The 23,646-nt window shown below is 39.1% G+C and overlaps 1 protein-coding gene across 3 annotated transcripts in view; it reads right to left on the bottom strand.

Annotated features, from left to right (window-relative positions):
* LRP5 (LDL receptor related protein 5) overlaps positions 1 to 23,646 on the bottom strand; it is a 136,974-nt gene that overhangs the window by 16,684 nt on the left and 96,644 nt on the right. For all 3 annotated transcript variants that reach the window (XM_031608964.2, XM_090140681.1, XM_031608965.2), the window contains 9 exons: positions 14,723 to 14,939; positions 13,196 to 13,485; positions 11,015 to 11,241; positions 10,501 to 10,685; positions 7,579 to 7,902; positions 5,464 to 5,666; positions 2,905 to 3,116; positions 1,862 to 2,052; positions 596 to 805 (listed from right to left, as the gene is read on the bottom strand). In XM_031608964.2, the coding sequence (XP_031464824.2) occupies positions 596 to 805; positions 1,862 to 2,052; positions 2,905 to 3,116; positions 5,464 to 5,666; positions 7,579 to 7,902; positions 10,501 to 10,685; positions 11,015 to 11,241; positions 13,196 to 13,485; positions 14,723 to 14,939 (2,059 nt within the window). The remainder of the gene's footprint in view (positions 1 to 595; positions 806 to 1,861; positions 2,053 to 2,904; positions 3,117 to 5,463; positions 5,667 to 7,578; positions 7,903 to 10,500; positions 10,686 to 11,014; positions 11,242 to 13,195; positions 13,486 to 14,722; positions 14,940 to 23,646) is intronic.

The raw sequence follows: 23,646 nt of genomic DNA, 5'->3' as shown, positions 1-23,646 counted from the left end.
ATAATCCTGCACAGAATGCTTGAAGTTCAGCACTCAGAGAGCAGGAACTGAGTCAGCAAGCCAGAAAAATAAGGTCCAACATGACTGACCTCTTTCAGAATGGAGCACCTAAAATGGCTCCACTTCTAATCAAGGGAGAAATTCCACATCCACAAAGGAATGTTTTCAGAGCATCCTGCCCATTCTCCTTTCCTTACTGGAGGCATTTACACCATCAGTCACCCAAGTCAAACCACTCATGCTCATGAGAGAAGGCAGGTACTATTCCCTTTTTTTTCTTTATAGAAGTATTTCCAACTCTGTTACTTGGTTGTACTTAAAAAAGTAGCAATCATTAATTGTTTCTAAACAGCTTTGAGAGTTAATTCACTCTCATGCAACCTGGTACAAAGCAGGTAACTAAGTGCTGTGAAATCACATATTCTAGCTGTGCAAAAGGCCTCCTCTGGACAAGAATTATTTCTCCTCCTCTATTATAGTCCAGCCCCTCAAGTTGAAAGCACTCCATAGCCTAAGCTAAAGCCAATATTATTGAAACATGCAGCTTGAGACAGTGACCAAGAGTGAAAAACATCAGGTATTTGAAGAAACTCACAGAATTCCTCCATGTCAAGTTCTTCCACAGCATGAATGCCTGTTAGGTGAGCAATTCGGCCTTGAATTCTAGTCCTTTTGTACCCATTAGTTTTCTCCACTCTCTCAATCATCTGCTGCTGCCGATCAATCCAGTACAGGTGATTTCCCAGCACAGTCAGGCCCATTGGCTGAAGGATGTTGGAGTCCTCCAGAGTCACACGGTTAGCACCTGAGATCAAAGGAAACAATCTCTAACTCGTTTAAAACACAAACAAAACCCAACAAAAATAAACAAAGAAACACTACTTTTTGAAACAAACAGAGGCAATTTCTGAGGTTTCTAAATCCAGTTCAGCAGCAAAGCAGAAAACCTCCATGTTCAGGAAAAATGTAATTAAAATTTAATTTTTGGAATTTAAGTTTTGGACATCTACACAAAATGAGATTGTGGAATCTGAATACATAATAAAAATGCTAACGAGCACTAGATTCAACTAATTTACTGCATAAATTATGTACAGCGCAGCCAAGCATAAGAATGTAACATTTATTTCAATTAGAATACCATTAATTAACTGCCTGATGTTAGTTCACTTCCCTCTGTGCTTCTTTTTAGAGTTTCCTTTTTTTGTACACAGAATAAGAATGCATCACAGAGATTGGATCCTATGTGCTACATTGCAGATTTCTTCATTTTTTCAGCACTGTCAGCTGCTTTGCGTATTCAGTGATTAAATGCTCTGCAAGAACTGTGTGCTGCTACTCCTATGGATGTGAAGTAATGCTTTATTTTACTAATGTGGGAAAAGTGCAACAAATCAATCTCCTTCCACTGTTTTGCAACACAAGGCAGCTGATGTGTGATGCATTAATCATCTCTATTAGAAGCAAGCCACTCCCCTTCAGTTTGTTCTTCAATCTACCATAATATAGTAGACTGCAAACTCTAAAAACAAGAAAAATTGAAGAGTTACACCAACTTTTTAAATCACAGGAAAATAAAAGGAGGGAACAATTTAGAGGTTCTGTGATGGCTAACACCTATTTGAATCTGATCTTGCATGAGTTGCAAGATATCAAAAGTCAAATGACCCTCTTGGAGAGTGGCAATCATTACAGACACATTTATTCCAATCACATCAAAGAAGCCCACTAGTAATTGTTAGCTGTGACTGCCTGCACAGAAATGGCAACTGTAAAAGCTATTGGGGTCAGTATCAAAGAAGGAATAATGTCCTGTACACAGGCACATGCTGCTCCAAATATTTAACTGCATACCACATACCTGACAAGTCACAGCTTTCGATGCGCTTCAGATCTGCATCCACCCAGAAAAGCTTTCCGAGTTTGTTGTCAATCACCAGTGCTACTGGTCGGATCAACCCAGTTGTGAAAAGCACTTCCCTCTCTGTGCCATCAAGGGCTGCACGCTCAATCTTGGGAGCTCTCTCTTGCATGTTGGTGAAATACATGTACCTGAGAACAAAGGCAGGAGCTGCTTGGGTGAGAGCTTCAGAACTCAGGGGAAGTAGCTCACATTTGCACATGGCTTCTGAAACCATAAGTGTGAACAGCTTACGCAGGGATGACTGGTGGCTGTTGCCCCCCATAGGAAAGATCCAGATCTAATCAGCTGCAGAACCCCAAACATTTGCTAACTGGCATACTGAGACATTTCCATTATCTCTTGAGGGCAAATTCCCCAATACCATAGGTTACACTACTGCACAGCAATTCGTGATGGTGTAAATGAAGAGTGGCAGCAATCAGAACGCAGAGCCAATGGAGAGGAAGGATTTCTGGAACTAAGGAAGGACAAGTTCAGGACAGAGATCACTAATTCAACCCTCCCAGGTAGCCACTGCATTCAACACAGTCTCTCTGCCATTTTGACCTCTTTCAATTTAAAAGCAGATTTATCTTTAAGTTATTTAAAAACTTGGAATAGAAAAGCTAAGTGTTTAAGAGATCAGCAAAGCTAAACTCCTATTTTAACAGAGAAAGCAGGAAAGCTTATATAAACACAAACCATGTCCAAGTGAGTCAGTCCCAATAAGATTAGCATCTTTCCTCTAATCCCCCTCTCCCCACAGCAGCTTTTGAACTGTGAAGAGTACATTGAGCACTGTACAAAAAAACAGTCCCACAGATGTTCCAGATAGAGTCTCTGGGTACTGTTGCATCCACATGGTTACGACATATTGTCATTCAACATCTGTCAAACACATGGTAAGCCATCTATCAGTAAACTGGCAGTTAAGCATCAGCACACACAGCTGACACACATCCCAAATGTGTTCTGTATGAGGTATAAGAAAGGAATCTCACCCCCGCTCTGCATTCACTACAATGGCTCTGGGCTTGTCGTGGTCGCCTCGCAGCACCATCCCTATTGACTCGCCGTTCAGCCTGTGAACGTTGACGGAGTTTGTGGCCTCACAGGTCCAGTATAAGGTATGGCTGTATATATCAATGCTGAGGTCATGTGGCTGCTTCTCTGGGTTCTGGCTTTGGTTTGGAGAGCTCATGACAGTAAAAGGCTGTAAGACAGCATTTACAGAATGATTTCCACTAATTGCTCCGTAAGAACTCTGTACAAAAAGCACCGTTTACCTATGTGAGCATCCAGAAAAGCCTAAGACCACAAGGAAAAACCAAATAAAATAACAGTGACAAAGCACAATAAAAAAATACGTGATCCAAACTGTGGATGTGAGGAAAAAAATCTGAACAAAATCCATAAGACTATGCAAAACCCTCCAGAAAGCAGTTGTGGAACCTCCTATAAGTAGAATTAATTAGAGGAAGATGGAAGAAAACAATAGAGCATATTTGTGCACAGAACAGTCTTGAACAAAACAGCAGAACAAACAGGGCAGTCTTCTGGCAAGATGTGTACTGTTACCCAGCCAGCTGAATATATCTGAATCTCCTCCTAAAGGCTCCTTTCTGTATTACTTGTAGCATAGCAGATAATTTAAGGCCTGCTTTTTCTGATAAATTCAGATCTTCCAATGAAACATAGTTCTGTTTGCTCACACATCAGATGGCCACAGCTTCACCTCACAATTGCACTAACATTACTTTGCACATAATGGTACATAACCCTTGTGTCATTATGAAGTTCCTCACAACATCTGACATTACTGTCAAGTTTCAGGAACCATTACCCTCAACTCCCCCACAGCCTGCCTCCAGATCTAACTAACATAGTAGCTGTTCTCTATATATTATATATCCAACATGCACTTCAATACTTTACCTCTATGAAGAACACTAGAGCATACCAAGAGTCCCTAAGGGAAAACTATGCTTCTGCTGTTTCTTTAATATTAGAGACACTTCAATAGTGTGCTTCTAATCCCAGTGCCATTTGGATACTAACACTAATGGCAGGACTCACAACAGCTAAGCACTTCTCAAAGATGAATGCTGCTAGTCAGATGATAAAGGCCAGAGGGAAGTGGTGGCTTCTTCCAGTGTCCTAATAGGGCATTCCCCATGCAAAAATGAAAACAGCAGCAGAAAAAGGTTCTATGGGTCTAGAAAGATGAACACACTATTCCGTACTCAGCTTATGCCAAAATGAGTCACTCAGAACTACTTAAAGTTATATTTCAATAAATTGGATCTAATCCACCAAGTTCTACATAACAATATAATGCTTTCTTTTTCTATTTAAGTCTTTATCCCTGCTTTTGCTTGACAGCACGCCTAGAAATACTGATGAACAGTACTTTTATTGAAATTGAGGTAACATTACCCAGGCATGAATGTAATATGCATCATCTGCAAAAAGCATGAATTAGCAAAATTCAGAAAAAATCATCAGTGAAAATCGGTAAGTCAAAATTTGCAGGGGATCTGTGTCTTCAAAGCTATCTGACCAGCTTAGTAGAAAGCAGAGCAGACAAATCTCCATTGCAATTTGCACCTAGCAAATACCAAAGAGAAAACAGACTGCAACAATTAGCACCTAGTGTAATCCAAAAAGGCAAAATAAACACTTCAAAATTCATCCACAACCCAGCTAGCTGCTTATACTAAGGGATCTCCTCCCAATCTAAAAAGAGATGGCCAAAAAGTAAAATCACAAGCTATTCCTTTAAAGGGTACTGTAAAACCACTGATTCCCCAGATGTACAAAGATGCCAGCCCAGTTCCACTGAAATCATATTATGTTGCTTAGATAACTGCTCAGAACAAGGAAAATATATGTTGCCTATTCTCCATTTCCTTTTGTGTTCTTATTCAAACTGTAGCTTTTAAATGATCTGTTATCCTGTCCTGGGAGTTAAGCTATGCTAACATACACAGAACACTGCCCAAAAGAACAGCACACTTCTTTCTACTGTTGTGTGAATAGCTAGCCCAAAACAATTATGCACCCAACCCAGTAGAACAATGAAGCATGTGAATAAGCCTATCCCCATTTGACACAACAGTCAGTTGTATATTCAATCAGGATTTAACTACAGCTTGTATAGAGAGAGTTTTCATTTTGCAAGAGCTTTACAATGATGACAATATAATCACACAACTGGCATGAACAATATTGATATTAAATATTGTTTTTTTCTTGAATATAATTCAGATAGTGAATCTCCCTTACTTCATTGTCCACACTTAGCTAAACATCACAGTTCAAGGCTTGCAGTGTCAGATACATATGGTGTACTACATTCTGTTATACTAGTTCATGTACACATTAAAATTCACAATCCTGAAAGCCCTCTGTAATTTTCACATAAAAACAGAATATATGTGAGTAAGCACTGGCAAGAATAAAGTTTAGACTGATGATTCTTTGGTGCAAGGGACAGGAGGGGAAAGTTATAAAGCACAGAGAGCAACCCACACAAAATTATATACACCATGTAAACTTGCCTGAGTGCCATCATCTTTGGCTCTTTTTATAATATTCTGACGCCCATCTACCCAGTAAATCAATTTATCTAAGGGATCATAATCAATAGCCTTCACATTCCTTAGACCATGCATAGGCAGGATGATATCTGGACTCTGCTGATCATCAGGTATCATTCGGCTGATGGCAGACTTCTGGCTAAACAACAGGAAACTGGTTGGAGCTGAAAACAAGACAAAACAGAATATGTAAGAAAATGTGACTTACATGGTCAAACACACAAAAGACAAGAACACTGAAGATAATGTCTCAAGTAGACAACTATATTCACACTGAAAACTAAATAAACTTTTGAGAAAAGGAAGAAAATAGTCCAAATCCTCTTGAAAGTCAGTTTTGACATGAAACCAAGATCAAGGGACCTTTCACAGAAGACCCAATTTCTAGGAATAAAACAGCAAGATGAAGTTGTCAGATCCATATGGTTGTCATCCATGAGATAACAGCTAAGTCTCCACCAACTAGCAAAAAGGAAACACAGGCTTTCTTTTGCTCTGTGGATTTTTGGAGAATGCATATTCCAAATTAGTCTGACCGTAAACCCTCTCATACCAAGTGTCCTGAAAATCTAAAAATACAGTTTCAAATGGGGCCCTGAGCAACAACAAGCCTCTGAATAAATTAAAAGGGAGATAGCTCATACAGTGTCTCTTTGGCCAGCCAGGCAGCATGAGATACAAAAAAAAAATAATAATAAAAAAAAAAGCACTCTACACTGCAGCCAGAGAGAACGGCTCCAGTAGGAGCCTCTGGCAGAAAGCAGCAGGAAAGACTTCAGATCAACCACCAGGCTTTTGGAGTTGGGGATATAGAGTATGTGAGGCTTACTGTACTCCAAATAAGAGATACTGGCAGTGTATGAAGGGGTTTGAGCTGCTTTGGAAGTGTTTGGTGCTTAAGTACAATTCTTGTTGACACCCCAACTGCAGAGAGTCAGTGAGCAGCTGCATGGTGCTCAGCTGCCTACCAGATTTAACCCACAACTGTCCTTCCTGGCACCCAGAATGAAGCATGAAGAGTTTGAGATAGTAGCAGACTTGACTGGAGTGTGTTAGACTGTATTTGATTGTTTAGCTTCTAATTGGCAGGCCTTGTTCATTCCCCAGAACTTGCTTGCTTACTGCGTACTGGGAGCACTTGTTAGTGGCTGCCGCTTGCATTTTTGTTGTTTGCTGCACTCCTTATCATCTTACTCTACTGTGCCTGGAAACAGTTTGATAATAGCTATGGACATGAGCCTGGGCTGACAGATGGCCAGGGAACTACTGCTGCTGCATTACTACAGTACTGGGCAGTCTGGAATTACAGCATGAATTCAAGTCAGATGGACTGTGACCTGTGGATAAGTCCACACTGAAGCAGGTATACCCCATAGCATCTGTAACCATAGATAAGGCCATGATGAAGCAAATATGCCTCTGAAACAGCCCAATGGTAAAGCTGTGCAGAACAGGTTAAGGAGTAACAGACTAAGGGAACAATATCTGTGTATGAGAATCAAAGGATGAGAACGGAGGTTGTGGTTAATGAGAGTGCATTGGACAGCACAGGATCTGAGCATGACAGTGTGTGGAATAAGAGGGTGGAGATTGTACCGGTTTCGGCTGAGACAATTTTCTTCATAGCAGCTCGTGTAGTCCTACGTTTTGGATTTTTGACAGTGTTGATAACACACCTACGATTTAGTCAGTGGTGAGCAGTGCTTACACAGCCTCAAGGCCTTTTCTGCTGCTCACGTTGTCCCACCAGCCCATCAGGCAGGGCTGCACAAGAAGTTAGGTAGGGACACTGTAAGGACAGCTGACCCAAACAGACCAAAGGGCCAAAGGGATGTTCCACCCCATATGATATCATGCTCAGCAATAAAACTGGGGGAAAGGAGGAAGAAGCGAAAAGCATCTGGAGTTACGGAGTCTATCTTCCCATTTAACTAGAATTTTCTCACACGCACCCTTCTGACTAATCCTATTCCCCTGTGCTGTGGGTTAGTGAGCAAGTATCTGGGTGCTGCTGAGTGCCCACAGGGTTCTCTACTGAACGTGATTACAAGCACCTGGCGGCCAGAAGAAACTTACAACTGCAGTTCCTGCTGTTGGGATCCAAGGTATAGTGAGCAGCACAGCCACATCTAAATCCATTTGGTATGGCAAGGCACAGGTGACCACAATGACCATTATTTTGCACACAATCATTCAAGCCATCCTGACGTGAAGAATGGAAGACCAAAATATCCATCACAAAATCCAGATGGCCCTGAATAAGCGTCCTGTTCTTCCCACTGGTCTTGTCTGCTCTTTCTATACTGTGAAGATTCCAGTCTGTCCAGTAGATGTAGTCACTGTACTGGGTCAATCCAAATGGATGAGGTAGATCATCTGCTATGATTTCTCGTTCTTGTCCTGCAAAAATAACGAAAATCAAGTAAAGCACAATTCCCAGATCACGAAATGGAGAATATGACAGACAATTAAAAAAAGTTTTTTCTTTCTTTTTAAAAACAAAACTCAGTCATTACCATTTCCCCAGTCATTATCATGGGATTCATTATTAAGCAGTACCTGCTGAAGAAGTAACCTACATATTTGCATTTAAAAACCTTGTTCTGATAACCTCTTCACTATGGAGCAATTTGAAACTGTGACAGTGTACTGCCATTTCAACAAATACTGCTCTATTTCTTATGCATAACACTCCAATTAGATTCTGAAAAGCACATTCAAGAATGCTACCAGTTCCAAGGAATCATTCAGATCAACAACAAAATCAATATGCACGACAGCAATAAATACCAAACTTGAGATTCACAGAGAACCAACTAAGAGAAATTATAGCATTTTACTCAAGAAACAAATCATTTGCAGTGTAATTCAAGACACAGAAACCTAAAGTGATTTTGAAACCATTTGTTTGGCAGAAATCCCAACACTGTCACACTTGGTGGCTCAGTTAGCAACATTCAAAACAGATTTAACACCTCTAGAGCATTAGATGGCCTCTGCCAGAGATCCACTACCAAAGTCTTAATATAAATCAGTCCCCTAAACATTTTCAAACACTAACATTTATGAATCTGCCACTTTATATGAATATGAAGCCCTTATCAGCACCGTACCTACCTTACTCACACAAATATCCAATGCTAAGATTCTACTTCTGTTCTCACTATTTTTACTTCTAGCCTAGCAACACTGCCTTAATCGATCAGCCCTCTTGCTGGAAGCCTACCCAAGTCTTTAGAATCTGCTAACTAAAAATACAAGCACACAGCTGTGTTAGCTTCAGCACCCCTCCTCACCGCAAACTAATGCTAACCATAGGTTCTGCTCAAAAACTAGTTCAATTTACCACTGATTATTTGAATATTATGTTTCTTCTTGATACCACAATCAGCTTCCAGTCCAAATCTGCCTCCAGCTATTTTGCTTCTCCAAGTAAATACAGAACTTTAGCAAGAGCTCTGACAGATCATACATTGGATGGAAAACACCCCCCACCAAAACTCTGGAAAACGAAGCAACCTTAAAGCAATTTCTAAGTAGCAGCATTCATTCAGCAGAACTGATCCCAAAGCCAAAGTCACCATTAGCCTTGGAATCCAGAACTGCATGGCTCTGCTCTCCTTTGCTTTAACTGTTGTTTTTTTTTTGTTATGGCTTTTTAGAACATTCTCTCTCTAAACATCCATCTCTAACACCATCTTGTGAATAAACGTTTTACTGTAGCTGGAGATCAAGATAATGAGTACATAAGTCAAAACTGATATACAGTAATCACCAGAATAATGTGTGATTCCTTCTAATACTTCTTATTCTTGGACACACACAGTGGTCTACTGAGAAACTATCAAAGTAATTACTTCAACGTATTTAGCTCATCAGCTGAAACTGAAGACCTGCAGCTCAGTATGTATTTGTGTACAGAACCATAAGAAATTGCAAAGGGTAAGTAAAATGCTGATACAGCATTTTTTCATTTCTTTAAGTCAATTCAGTTCAATTCTAGTTTCTAGTTAAGTTCACTCAAAATGTGTGAGAAAGTGTCTTTTCCATTAGCAGTTTTTTTCCAGGTTTCTTCCCTCTCTCTCTCTCAACTAAAGCATAAGATCTCCAGATAAAGGACATCAACCCTTGTAGTAGGTTCCCCATACCAAGAAGGCATGGGCTCATAATAACACCTTAAAAAAAAAAATTCATTCTACTGGTAGCTTTTCATGGAAGATACAAAAGTAAAAATAAATGGGTTGCAGGGAAACAGTGCATGTCATCAACCAGAGTATTGCTACAACAATCCTGTATGAGTTTCCTTAAATACTGTATGTTGGACACATCAGCCATGTTTTTTATTTTGGCATACCAGAGCTGCTGATTTCCATCTAACAAACGCCTCTCCCTGGAAATGAAATGTATGATGTCAAGTCACAAGCTTCTGGATTCCACCTCTGATTTTACCACGGATTCACTGAGTGGTATTTGGAAACTTACCTAACCTCTGTTTTTTCATACACGAACGTGAATCTGCCTTACCTAATACCTTGAAGACTATTTTATAACTATAGGACAGTTAAAGGATACAAAAGCTCTATGTCAGCTGCAAAAAAACCCAAAATTATCTCCTTTCATTCAATCAATTATGTTGATTTCAACAAGAAAGTTTACTAAACCACAGCACATCACATGCAAGTAATAAAAGGAATCCTAATGGAAAATATGAAAATACACAAGATATACATGAACATTTAATATTAATCATGTTATTTCAACTTTTTCTAATTACTACTTACCACCAATTAGTCAGATGCAGGTTTTAGGTCTAATATATGTAATAAACTCAACATCTTACGGGAAAAGATAAGTGATTTAACAGCTCATTACAGAGACAATAATTCAACTAAATTCAACTAAAACACTCTACAACTCTGATCAGTTGCTTTACTGCAGCCACTGCAAATTTCTCTACTTGATGGAGTAATTCTGTGATGCAATCTAATAGCAGATTACCTAGCATATTTGACGATTCGATCATGCTGGTGTCTAGGTCAGTCCAATACAACCGTTGGTCCGCATAATCAATTGTGAGGTCATTGGCACGACCCACTTTATCCACCAAAGTGATGCTGTTTGTTCCATCCATATATGCTCGAACGATCCTAGGTTTACCTCCCCATTCTGTCCAATACATGTATCTGCAATGAGAAGAGGAACAAAATGAACAACTTCATGAGATCGAGTTCAGCTCTGTTTTCCAAATTTGCTTTAAAAAGAAAAAAAATTGGGAATAACCACGCAGTTACGGGCAGTTAACTAGCATATGGTAAAGCACTTATTATTTTTAAAGAAAGAAGGAAAAATATGATTCACAATTCTCAGTTTTTCATTGTGGCCTTCAGGGTTCTGGAGCTTACAAGCCTTTATCATTTTTTTTTTTTACGACCCCAAAGAAATGGTCTGCCAAATACATTGTCACATACAAGTAGAAAGAAACAAAACTTAGAAAAACAACACTGTCCCTTACCCTTTGGTAGGATCAAGAGCCAAAGACCTTGGGTTATCCAAGTCCTTCCACACAAGGACCTGCCTATACTGTCCATCCAGGCGGGCTACCTCAATTCGATTGGTTCCAGTATCTGCCCAGTAGAGGTTCTTTCCCATCCAGTCTACAGCCATTCCCTCAGGGTAATCTAGCCCAAATTCAATCACGTGTTCAACAGAGCTCCCATTCATGAAAGCTCGACTTATGGTCTGGAAAACAATTGTGTGAAAGTATTTAAGGATTTATGGATACTTCACTAAGATAAAAAGTAATTTAAATTAGAAATAATGAAATTTAGCTTAGAAAGAGATTAGTTAAAAAAAACCAACAATCTATTGGTGTTACTTTTTAAAAATAAATGTCTGTTGTCAAAAAAACATATAGCAGTTCACAAGATAAAGAGACTTGAATTTTCAGAAAGGTTAGGTTGTTTATGAGCAATCCAAAATGCTTTAGAAGACATGACTTTCAGAAAGCGCAATATATCTGCAGATTCTGCCTTGACCCTTCTTCCTCTCTCCTGTTTGTACATAAGAATACACATACACTGAAGTATTTAATTCTCTTAATGTTTTAAGTTGAAGGACTAAGTCACAAATTCAGCAAATCAGAATTCATTTTTTTTTCCACTATCAGTCACCTTCGGCTAATTTGCTGATTCTATCTGTATTCTAGTTCTATACAGTCAGCAAAATAAGTCATAGGGCAAGGACTGTATATGCATAAATAAGCCGCTCCCAACAGTGAATAACGAAACAACCTGCAGACATACCACTGGGAACACCCAGGATCAGTGCACGATTATCTACTTTTGGTGGCATCTTAGCACTAAGAGATGTTTTATATTTTTAAAGGCAGATGTACATGTAAAAATACAAATTTTGACAACCCACATCTCAGGAAAAGTATAATACTCTTTCAAAAATGAGTCCTCACGTAACCAGAGGCTATAGGAGATTAGGGATGTAGTGATCATCAAAGAGAACAATATGAAAACAGGAGGAGGTCTCTTAAGTTACACTACCTGCAGCCAAGATGCAGAAGGTGGAGGGACGGGGGAAAACTCAGATATGCTGAAATGTATGTGATATGTATGTGAAAAGTACAGTATGATGGATAAGTTAGGAGGCTGCATACAAGTAAAATGGTGCCCAGTTCTACACAGAATCAGACTAGGATCTGAACGACACAGCTGAAGTAATGAATTTTCCAATTGGTCTTACCAATGGTTAAGACAACCACAGCCTCAGCTTTCCACATGCTTGCCTGAGATTTATTTAGTTATCATGTCTGTAGCACACTAATTTGTTATACTGGCACTGTTCCTAGAGTAAAGGTATCCACATCAGTACTTCTAGTGCTGAAGCACAACCCCTGTTAGTCTTAGAGAGGTATGTAAACTAGCCCTACAAGTGAACTTTTTCCTATTATGGTTTAGGTACCTTGGCAAGACAACTACAACTGTTCTTGGAAAACTTATTAAGAAGCTAAACAGAGAAATTCAGTTCCAGTGAAGCGAATGCGCTGTTTTCTACCATAACTTAACTCACTTCAAAAAGTAACACTGACAAAGAACACAATGTTCACTTCAGCATTCACCTGGATATGAACCAAACACATGAGAAGGGAATTTCAAACTGCTAGAGAACACAAGGACTTAGGAGGAGATGGGGGCGAGCAGGGGGCAATTAACATGACATGGAGAAAACCAGACAAGTTCCCTGGCCTCTCCTGTGCCACGCTGGAGCCTTGGGCTAACAGCAACCAATACAAAGTTCACTTGCCAGAAGCGAATATTAAGTAGGGTTGTCTTCCAAATCAAAATTGGAAGGTGGTAGAAAGCTTGGGGAGTTGCCAAGCTTACTACGTGACATGAAAACAGCATTTCTACAATAAACATATGGATGCAGCACAAGTAGCATCCGAGACTTCAGCATTCAGCATGAGCAGACATCACTTTGGATTTTTATTTGAAATGGGAACAGGCCTGTCACCCAACTCTGCATTCAACAATGCAACTGTCTTCATCTCCAAGAGTCTCCTTGGATGCAATTCAATGACAACACAAGCAACTGCAGGATAGATCATGTAACAGAGACCTTTGTTAGATCAAAGAAACTGCCCTGTGGCTTTATATTCAGGGAATTCGCATGTCAGTAATACCTTCAAACTAACATCAGTCCAATAGATTCTGTTATCAGAAACATCAAAATCCAGAGCAGATGCCTCCTTGACTCCAGTAAGAGGAATAGCAACATCATTATTATTGGTTTCAAGGGAAATCCTATGAATTGCTGCTCTGCTTGTGAAAACTAAGAAGGCTTCAGGAATGATGCAAGTCTTCATGTCACTCAACAGCTCAAGGCCAATGGGACAGGCACACCTGGTCTCCTGGGGTGTAAAGAAACACAGATGGCTGCAACCTCCGTTGTTCTCTGCACATGGATTAGTCCCTTAAAAACAAAACAAAACAGATATTGGTGTATTATGGAGATAGGGAGAAGAGGAAGGATAAGGCTGAGTGAAAATGTAGTGCAACTATAACTTTTCAAAATAAGTTAACCCTATGGATTGTTAACAGAGTCATTCAAAATCAGTTTCTTTTCCTCTAGCCAGACATTAGAAGGCTGGTTGCATCCCCTTCCTATATACGAAGAACTGCCACAAACATATTTTATAGCTTCCCCAAAGACTAGTTCCTTTACTGAATGCAAGCAATTTTCCACATTCAGCCTGCCTATTTTTTGTCCAGTACTCCATCTTCATATCTCTTTGAAATCATCAATTTTAAAAATGTGTCTGAGTTCAGTGATATAAAATAATGAGGAAAGACTGGATAACTGCAGCTCTTTCCCAGCTGTTCAATCACTACAGTCTCTCATTTATTTTGTTCAAGTCAATGACCGTGACCAGGCAGTGCAAGAATAAGGAGGGAAAAGTAAGGATCAAAAGACAAACGAGTGTCTTTCTCTATCATTTGGAATCAGGGATTTAGCTAAAGACATGCTATCACAAAAAAATCCCCAAGATCAGTCTCATCCAGCTTTCAGTTTTCCTTTTTTTAACACATACAATCTGATGTCAATTTATACCAAGTTACAATCTGAAGACTAGACAGTCCTTCAAGTAAAATGAAGAGTTCCACATGATTGTGAGAGTTTTCTACAGTTCAATCTACTTGCTAAGTACTCTGGGCAAGATTTAATTGCTCAGATGTTAAAAATTAGAGTGCCATTTGCATTCAGGTATCTCTGTTAATAGCCAGTAACTCTGCCTGTATCATTCCATGTAGTAAAACGTATTCTGCCACTCCCAGATCAATTGGGAGTGACCTTCTCCCAGTGGAAGATCACTGGGACTTGGTACTGGAAAGTGGTGCAATCCTGTGAGCACCAGAACTTCTAGAGATGAGAGCCAGGAATAAAATTCTTCTCACAAAAATTCAGAGTGTGGTGGAAGCTGCAGAGGACTCAGGTTGAATATCATTATAAAATTGGAAGCCCAAATTTCTTTTGCAACACTCTATTTTCCCAACTTTACAAAAACAAGTGCTTTCCTTTAAAATGTTTCAAACACTAAAGACCATAGTTATTCTCACTACAAGTGATGAACAGCTGCTTAATAGCTGCTAGTGAAAGCAAGAGCTTCTAGAAACTACTTTAGACTCACTCTGTGATTGACCACACTTACCAAAAACTTTGGTAACACTTGTTGCTTTAAGGCCCATCAAGTCTGGGAGCTGATCAATAATAATGTCTCTGCTAGCCCTTATCTTGTGAACTCTTTCAATGCTTCGCCTCTGCCAGTCAGTCCAGTAGATGTAATCACCCAGCAGTGTGAACCCAAATATATGTGGAAGTTTATCTTCTAACAGGGTTTTCCTCATCGTTCCATCAACATTTATGACCTGTGAGACACATGAAAAAACAGGAAAAAATAAGTTCTACTTGAAAATTTTCACTGCAGACAGCATCAAGCTCTGTACTGTATTTAATTCAAAAGACTATAATTTTCTTTTCCAACATGACTCAAGCTTCCATCTTTCATTAGAGATGCTTCATGGGTGCACAACTGCTGTGCTTTAATCTAGGCTATGCATTACTTGTGGTTGAGGTAGAAATTTAAACAATCTTTACTGTCGTTCGATCATTATTTCTTTATTCAGAATCAAAATATTAAACTTGTACTTTGTAGATAATTAAGTTGGCTTCCCTGTACAACACTCCTGTTTTCCTTTAAAGATCTGAAGACAAACGCAGTCATTTCAACTCTGTATTTCCCTGACTTGTAAGCAGTTAAGTGTCTAAGCCATATTTATTTCGTATTAAAAACATAAACTATCCAAAGGCAATGTAATATTAAACCACCAGATGTCTAACAACCTAGTGGTCAGTCAGATCAACAGTTTCACCACAATTTCACATACAGTAAGTTGTAAGGCTCTGCCCATACCTGGTAGACAACAGGTGCACACAATTTATTTTTTGTATGTGATTAGTGATAATCGCATCTTATTAAATTAGCATTTGACTTTTAACATGCACACACACCTGTGTGTGGTAGGTATCCAAATAACAACAACAACAGAAATCTTCAGATTGAAACTTGATGTTGCCATTACAGTTGCTCTTGCAATACTGCACAAAATTGTGAAAGTAACGTGCATCTCTTTGATTATACAGTTTTCTGGGGAACAACATTTCCTCATCAAAGAAATACAAATAATACATTGTCACCGATTCTACTAGATGAATTCTAGCTGAAAAAAAATCATAAATGCTAGCACACATGGAACAACCTAGATCTCCCAAACACCACCAGTGCAACAGCAGAGGTAAGCAGTCAGTTGCTGCACGCTGCGTTTAGCCATGCTGCACACAAAAGAAATCAATGCTGTAACAGTTCATTTTGCATTGCTATTGCACAGACGTCTTCAGGATTCCTTTCAGACAGAAAGCCTCCTGCTGGAGACACTTAAAAATAACACTGACATTCTTTAAAACTAAGTTTCGGAGGAGTTTCATGTTATTCAATCCATCACATGATGAAGCAGCAGAGACTTAAGATTAATGCCTTTTTATTTTATGAAGCTAAATAAAGTACATTAAAAAAAAAAAAAGGTTACGTCTGCGGTTAAAAGCCAAATGGTTCTGCAATTATCTCATTACATCATGTCCAGGCAAACCCCAAATGCTCACTTATTTAGAACAGTATCAATCCCACAGGCTGTACTGCAGGTTCAAAAGTTCATCACGCATACTCAGGTGCCAGAGCCAAACTGGTGCATCGTCCTGTAAATAAGACATTTCCTTTACAAAGACAACAGTGCATCAGCAGGACGATGATCAAACCAGTGCATTTCTGACTACTTTTACAGATATGGGCAGTACAAGTATAGTTCAAGCATCAGAGCTGTTGACCAAATACACCAGGCCCCAACTGGATCCGAGGATACAGAAATATACTTTTTTTCCTATTGATTAATATCTATGCACACCTGTGCATGTTGTCAACTACCACGCTCACTACTGAAAGTACCAAATGAAAGCCTGTTAGGCAATCTAGTCCTCCTGATCAAGCACAGAAGAAAGGGAGATCAAAAAGGTGGAATCAGACAGCAAACAAATGTTAAATGGCTCATACTTTGGTTAAGGAGATGGAATAAGCATTTCCTCTCTGTCTGAACACTCCCACTCTCCAACGTGTCAGCAGAATGCCTGTGGATCCCAGCAGGCTCCCCTTGGATGCAAAGCGCAGCTCTGACCCGGAGGGGTGGTGTGATGGCCTGCAACCCTGCCTGGTGGTAGCCAATCCATGGCAGTGGGCACGAAGCACTAACTAACTGAGTGCTAACTAGGCTGTCTGGCAGCAGCAGACAGGTCTAACAGTTCACCAAAGGTACAGGGATGCTGCCTTTTGGATTTTGTTGTCATCCATCTTTCCAGAGATTCATCTCCATTCCAGAGCATTAACTTAAACCACGAGGACACAGCAAAAAAAACCCTATAAACAGTCCTCACAGTAAGTCCAGAAGCACAACTCATTCTGCTAAAACTGCACAGCTCATAAAATATCCTCTTATCTCATCATTTATGGCGTGCAGGCTGCTGACTGCAGCCAAAGGGAAGCTGTTATGGAGCATTTTTCCCATTATTATGCACAACTTCTCTTCAACACACCTTAAAGGCAGAGGAGAGCGGGTATTTTTTTACTACTTAGAGTTTTCATCCTCTTTCAATAACTGATCAATGGCTTTTTTACTTAGGTCAAAGGACAAATGCAACGCTAAAATCTGCTCTGCTTTCCACACAAAACACTGAACGGTCCCCTTGAACAGACACAGCCCCTGATTAGTCCTCAGACTTCAATAACAAATCTCTTAACGAGGCATCACAAAGCTCAGCCAAAACATGCGGTGGGCAAAACAAAATCAACATCAAATGCCTTAATGAAGTGAATTACACACAAAAGCACAGTGAGGTGATAAGGTGTGCTTTTTGTTTTTTTTTTTTCTGATGCTGCTGCAGTGTATGCAAAGCGACTTAACATTTCCAAATATAACACTCCAAAGCTCTTGGCTCTTTGAAGAAGATTAAAGTAAACAATGCAATTAAATTCTACACATCAGTGTGATTCATGTAGTCAAGTTATATTTCAGGTGCATCTGTGAAAAACAACAACCATTCAGCATACACGTCTTTTGACAGAACAACAAAGGGAGCTCAGACACCTTGCTCCTATATTTAATTCATTAAGAAAAGAAAATTTATTCAATTGCTACAAAGCTGAGACAAATGGAAACCAGCTCTCGGTATGAGCCAAATCTCTGAGCAGTAAGAGGACACAGAAGGTTGGCACTGATAAAATGTTATGACTGCCATATTACCAGGTTGGTAGTCTTGCAGGTCTATGACTTGTTTCTCAGTGTGTGATTTTAGCCTGTGGGAAAGGCAAGTTCCTTGAATGGCTTCTGACAATTCTCTCCAGAAGACCCTAAGAAGGCATCTCAAGGGAATTATGCCCAGTCTTTCTGGCTAGAGAAAGAACCTGAAGGAAAAACCATGTGGGTGGCAGCCAACATGAGAGAAAAAGACAAAGAAAAAGGGAGAGAAATGGAAAACTCCAGAGGGTCAAAAAGCCTGCCTCCAAAAGAGAAGAGTAAAGCAGCTGTGAGCAGTCTGTACCAGTCTATATTCAGCTGGGTTTAAGCCGTTCGTTAATATTTCCAACAGCTGAAGTAGAACCACCTTTCATCAATGCTTCAGGATGAAAGAGGACTCCTCCTTTTTGATTCTGAACAGGTTTAATGCCAGGCATGTGTTGGCAGACACTGGCAAGCAGAGAAGTAAAGCAGACAGTCCCAGCACCTACATATCAAAACAGGTCGGAGGACAGTTGGACAACAGATCTATGTGGCCATTTACACACAGACGGTTTGCAGATTTGCAGACTCCACAATTTGCAAATGCAGGTAGTGACACAGTATCATCCTTTACATACAGACTCTTTCCTCTAAGACACTTTTCATCGTTTTTCACTACAGATCACAGTTTAGATTGCTGAGGAAGTAGCAGAAGATACTTCTCAGTGGCTACACGTGGGTCAGATTTTCACTCATAACACAAAAGCCACTTTGAGATGTTCAATAAAGAGGATTACAAGAAGGATTATCAAATCTCACGACTCTTTTTGACAGCCTTCCCTCACAAGCACCTTTACAAAACTAAAGCACAGCAGTAATGGCCAACTGTCTTCAAAGAGCCACACTGGCACGCAGAAGAACAAAAAGTAGTTGGAGTGCAATAATAATAAAAGCCTGTCTTAGGAGAGCTCTCAAAAGCGCCTCCGATCCTGAGATCCATCCATTAGTAAGGATTTAAAACTATAAGGCAGAGACTATATTGGCAGTATCATACAAAGATATGACTATCAACAAAGTTCATTTCATTCTGACTACTCCATGTCATCTCATACGGAATGGATTCACCCCATCAATTTGTTCTGTCTCATACAAATAAAATCTACATTGTCAAATGAATATAAAATGTTAATTGGCGACCTGTTAAAAAACAAAACCAAAAATCCCAGAAACTACCTACAAAGAAGCCAAATACAACACAGTCTAACTTCACATTACAAAAAATACAGTCTTAAGTAATTTTTAGTGATCCCCCATTTTCACTGGGAATTATATAACAAGATGTATTCCTATACTTGTGCTGAAAGTATCAGCATGCAAAGTGGCTGTTTATTTGCAGGGTAGATCTGTTTGTACTGTTCATGTTAAACTACCCCCATACCTGATGATCATCAATGACTTGTCTCTTAGGACAATACTTTTCCAGTTCCACACAGAGTACTGCATTTTCAGACAGACTTTACAAAACACAAACACACATAATAAGCTCCTACAGACCCTGATGAATAGATAAATTTCTTCTCGCTGGGAAGGTGGTGTTAGCGTGATTGTAATCTTGAACCTGTTTACATTTTATGAATCTGATCTAGGAACAACTAATGTTCTCCATACGAAGCACTGTTACATCAGCCTGACACTTCCAGAACTCAGTTCTGCTTACAGGATATCAAACAGTTAAAGGTGCAGCTGGTAAATTCTGCAACTGTTCTGTGCTAAGCAGGAACATTATATGGCATGCCTAGCTCCTTAAAAGGGGAAAAAGTTAAATGCAAACATACTCAAAACTAATTTATGGCAACTGGTGGCTAGAACCTAAAGCACAGATGTTTTACTGAATCGGTATTTCAATGTGATTTTTAGGTGCAAGTTGCTCATTTAATACACTTCAGGGAAATCTTACCTTCTGTAAACAAACTTTTTTAATTTTGAAACACTGAACACCGCTGTAAGTTGTTTAAAGGGGCCTCCAGCAACTCTGTAGCTAACATCTGTTATAAAAACAATATCCCTCTCCAACTTTAGTTAACTAGTCTGGGAAAGGGGAAGAATATATAGGTTTTAAAATAAGAATTACACATCTTGCTCTTTATTTGCTTTTATCCTCATCTCCCTTTCCTCCAAAATGATTTGAATATCCTGTAATATTTTTACGTCCCACTCCCCCCTTAGTAAAACCAATCATCTTCTCAACTCTATAGATACTCAGAAGTCCATGGAAATAGCACATCATATAAATACTTAGCATAGAATCACAGAATCACCAAGGTTGGAAAAGACCTATGAGATCATCCAGTCCTACCATCCACCATCACTCTCACTAGACCATGTCCATCAACGCATCTAAACATTCCTTGAACCCCACCAGGGTCGGTGACTCCACCACCTCCCTGGGCAGCCCATCCAGCACTTGACCACTCTTTCAGAAAAGCAGTACTTCCTAACGTCCAGCCTGAATCTCCCCTGGCATGTCTTGAGTCCATTCCCTCAAGTTCTATCACTAGTTACATAAGAGAAGCGTGTAGCACTTCTGCTTTTGAAACTGGAACTGATGAAACATTTATAACCTACATATGCACAACATGAAGGAAGGACTTCAAATAATAAGCTTGATAAGAGAAGTAATCTGTGGCAAGCTATTGAGAAAAAGAAAAAAAAATAAAAATAAAAATCAATGAGCAACTGGAGTATCCAACCAGAATTCTTAAAGAAGTCAAAGGGATGTCAAGAATAACAGCTAGACTTTATCTTGCACTGAAATTTATGGTGGCATCATTTCTGGTCAACCCTTTTACAGAAAGGACTTGTCTCCTTTTTCAGTGTTACCATGGTAATTTCTATTTCATTTCAAGCTAGAATTGAGTTAAACGTAGTTTTTACTACTCCTATTCTCTCTTTTAAATAACCTATTTACAATGAGAGGTCCACGAGCAATTGGTTGAGAAATACTAGTCTAGTCAAAATGCCCTCTTGAGCTTTTCCCTTCTCCAGTCAACCCCTACCCCCGACAGGAGCAGAGGGGGAGGCTGGTACCAGCAACAGGACATAGGGTTGTACCCAATGAACATAAACCCAAAGCTGTTCTCTTAGCAGTAGCAGGCAGAGCTCACATATAGATAGGGCACTTCTGGTTCACAATGCTTGTAACACAGATAAATAAAGAGGCTAAAAGGAAAGGAGAACTGCAGAAAAATGCAATTATTGTTCAATATCAAAGACTAGAATTAATTCACACAAACCATAATTTAAAAGGAACTCATCTAAAAAATTAAATGCATGGACAGCAGCAAGCACAACAGCATTCCACCTAGCTGTCACTTTTACCTGCCAACGTAACACAAAGGCATAACCCCAGCTGAGCACTTGCTTATGCATGGCATAACACTGTTGGTTTTTGTTTGCCTCTTATTTTATTTTTTTAACACAGCAATAAGGCAAGCATTTTAAATTAAATAAAAATATTTGCAGTCATATTATTGGTCTACTTGCAAATTTCCCTGTAGAAAGCTTGCAAATTAATCAGAAACATATGTTCAAGCTTTATTCAAACCCGCTGGAATTTCTAACAAAAAGAAAAAGCAGCTTTAGGAAATCATTGGTAAGTTGCCTACAAAAAATTAAAATATATCTATATAATTAAAATATATCTAATATATCTATAGCTCTACGTGAAATACCTGAAATAACCATTTTATTGTCCAACAAAAAAATAGCAAGGAATCTAAAAATGATTACTTCCAAACAAGAACTTGAGCTATGAACACTTAGATTTGCAAACAACACGTGCTCAATAAATTTAATTGTAAAGCTGATTTATACAACACATTACAGACCATTCTTTTAACCTTGTTAAAATAGTCAGATTTCACATACTCAAAATTAAAAACCATAACAGCAACAAGCTGAAAGGCCATTTTAAATTTGATATCCTTCACTGGCCAAATCCATTAAAACAAATGCAATTAGGGATTTAGATAATATTTCATAGAGCTCACAAGCTAATTTAACTGCAAAGCTAGTTCCCACTGCTCTAAAACTTTAATCTGTTCTGGAGAGATGGATGCCATAATTTAAATTATTCTGTGAGGAAGGCTGGATTACTCCTGATCTTTCTTAAGGAAAACAAAAACTATTCGCTTCTCCTTTATTTCAGTCTAATCTAGTGACATCAGCCTCGCCCAAACTAATGTTTAGAAAAAAGCAGTTCATTTCAACACAGAGAATGAAAGCCATAGAAACTTCCTTAACTTTTAGAACAACGGATTAAAGAGAAGCCTATTTTCAGCTCAGAAATTGCCTCCATGCTCCCAGGTTCATAGATCCAGCAAAGACTGATAGATTGTGGACTATTTTAATGAAATATAAAACAGGGTTTAGAGGTGGTAACGGAGACAGAACTTCTCTGTAACAAGGTTCACTCAAAGCTCTAGTTAACATCATATCCTGAAGTGTTTGCCTGGCAATGAAAGAGGTCAAGGGCACAACGGAAAGATGTTGCAGAGGTATTATCAGAAGTCCATTTAGGAATCAGATATCCAATGTTAAATTAAAAATTCAAATTCTACCAGAAAATGAATCCAGAAGCTGCTCCTGTTAAATAATCAAAGAATGTTTGCTGCAAACATTTTTTTTGTGTAAAAAAAAATTAAAGAAATCTTTTAAGCCAAGAAAAGTTGAAGTATGGGAATTCATGAAGTATTGTTTCCTCCCAAGTTAGTACCCTTAGAAACGTTTATTAGATTTTCAAGTCCCTTTTCTTGTTTCAGAGCAACGTGAAGGCATGAAACAGGTTATCCTGGCTTTCATTGCTACCAGTGCAAAACCATATGATATGCTTCCTAGGAAAAAGTTCTTCGATCTTATCTTCCCTTTACTTGTGGCTCAGAATTAAGAGCTACAAAAGCCAGTATAGTTTGACGGGTACCCATATGGAGGCCTAAGTCTTCTCCCAGGCGAACACTTATCTCCACAAACTTCAAGGCAAAGTGAAATTTTAGGATACTCATTCACCTTTCTGAACAGACACACATAAGCTGAGGCCAGAATTTTAACCACAAAATGGCCCTGCAGTTTTGTGATCAGTTTAAACTGACACAGCCACTGAAAAAGATGGTCCAAAACTCACTCCTACACACCAGCCTTCGCAGATCGTTCTCATTTCATTCTGTGCCAGTATACACATTTCTGTGGCTGTTCTGTCAACCAGATCAAGGATTTAATTCAGAGAAAAACTAATTTATTTTCCTGTTCTTTCTCAGCTACAGTGCTGACTTAAACAAATCTCAATATTTTGCTATAAATCTCATCTGAAGGTTCTTGACTCAATTGTGACCTGAAGCAAAGTGCTCTTATGATTTTTTTTCCACCAATCTTTCTCAGAGAGCACTGAAGGCCTAAGATTCCAGGTAATGCATCAGGAACTCCTGCCTGTCCTGGGATGTATGATATCATGTGGCCTGTGTGAATAGAATCCAGCTGAAGAAACACCATAAAGCTGTAGGTAGAAAAGAATGAACCATGAGCATGGAAACCTTTTCTCCCACATTCCAGTTCCAGCCCTGCAAAATTACTGGATATTCGCAACTGCCTAAATGATACAATTATAGTAAAGAACGATACATAATGATCACCAGTTTCTTTTTGAGAGAGATGGAACATTTAGGTTGGGTATAAGGAAAAAGACTTTTACAACAAGGGC

Source organism: Phasianus colchicus, chromosome 5 (genome assembly GCF_987193195.1).
Source record: "Phasianus colchicus chromosome 5, bPhaCol1.hap1.1, whole genome shotgun sequence".
Taxonomy (NCBI): domain Eukaryota; kingdom Metazoa; phylum Chordata; class Aves; order Galliformes; family Phasianidae; genus Phasianus; species Phasianus colchicus.
Note: the sequence above shows the minus strand (reverse complement) of the source record. Positions and strands in the feature narration are given on the sequence as shown.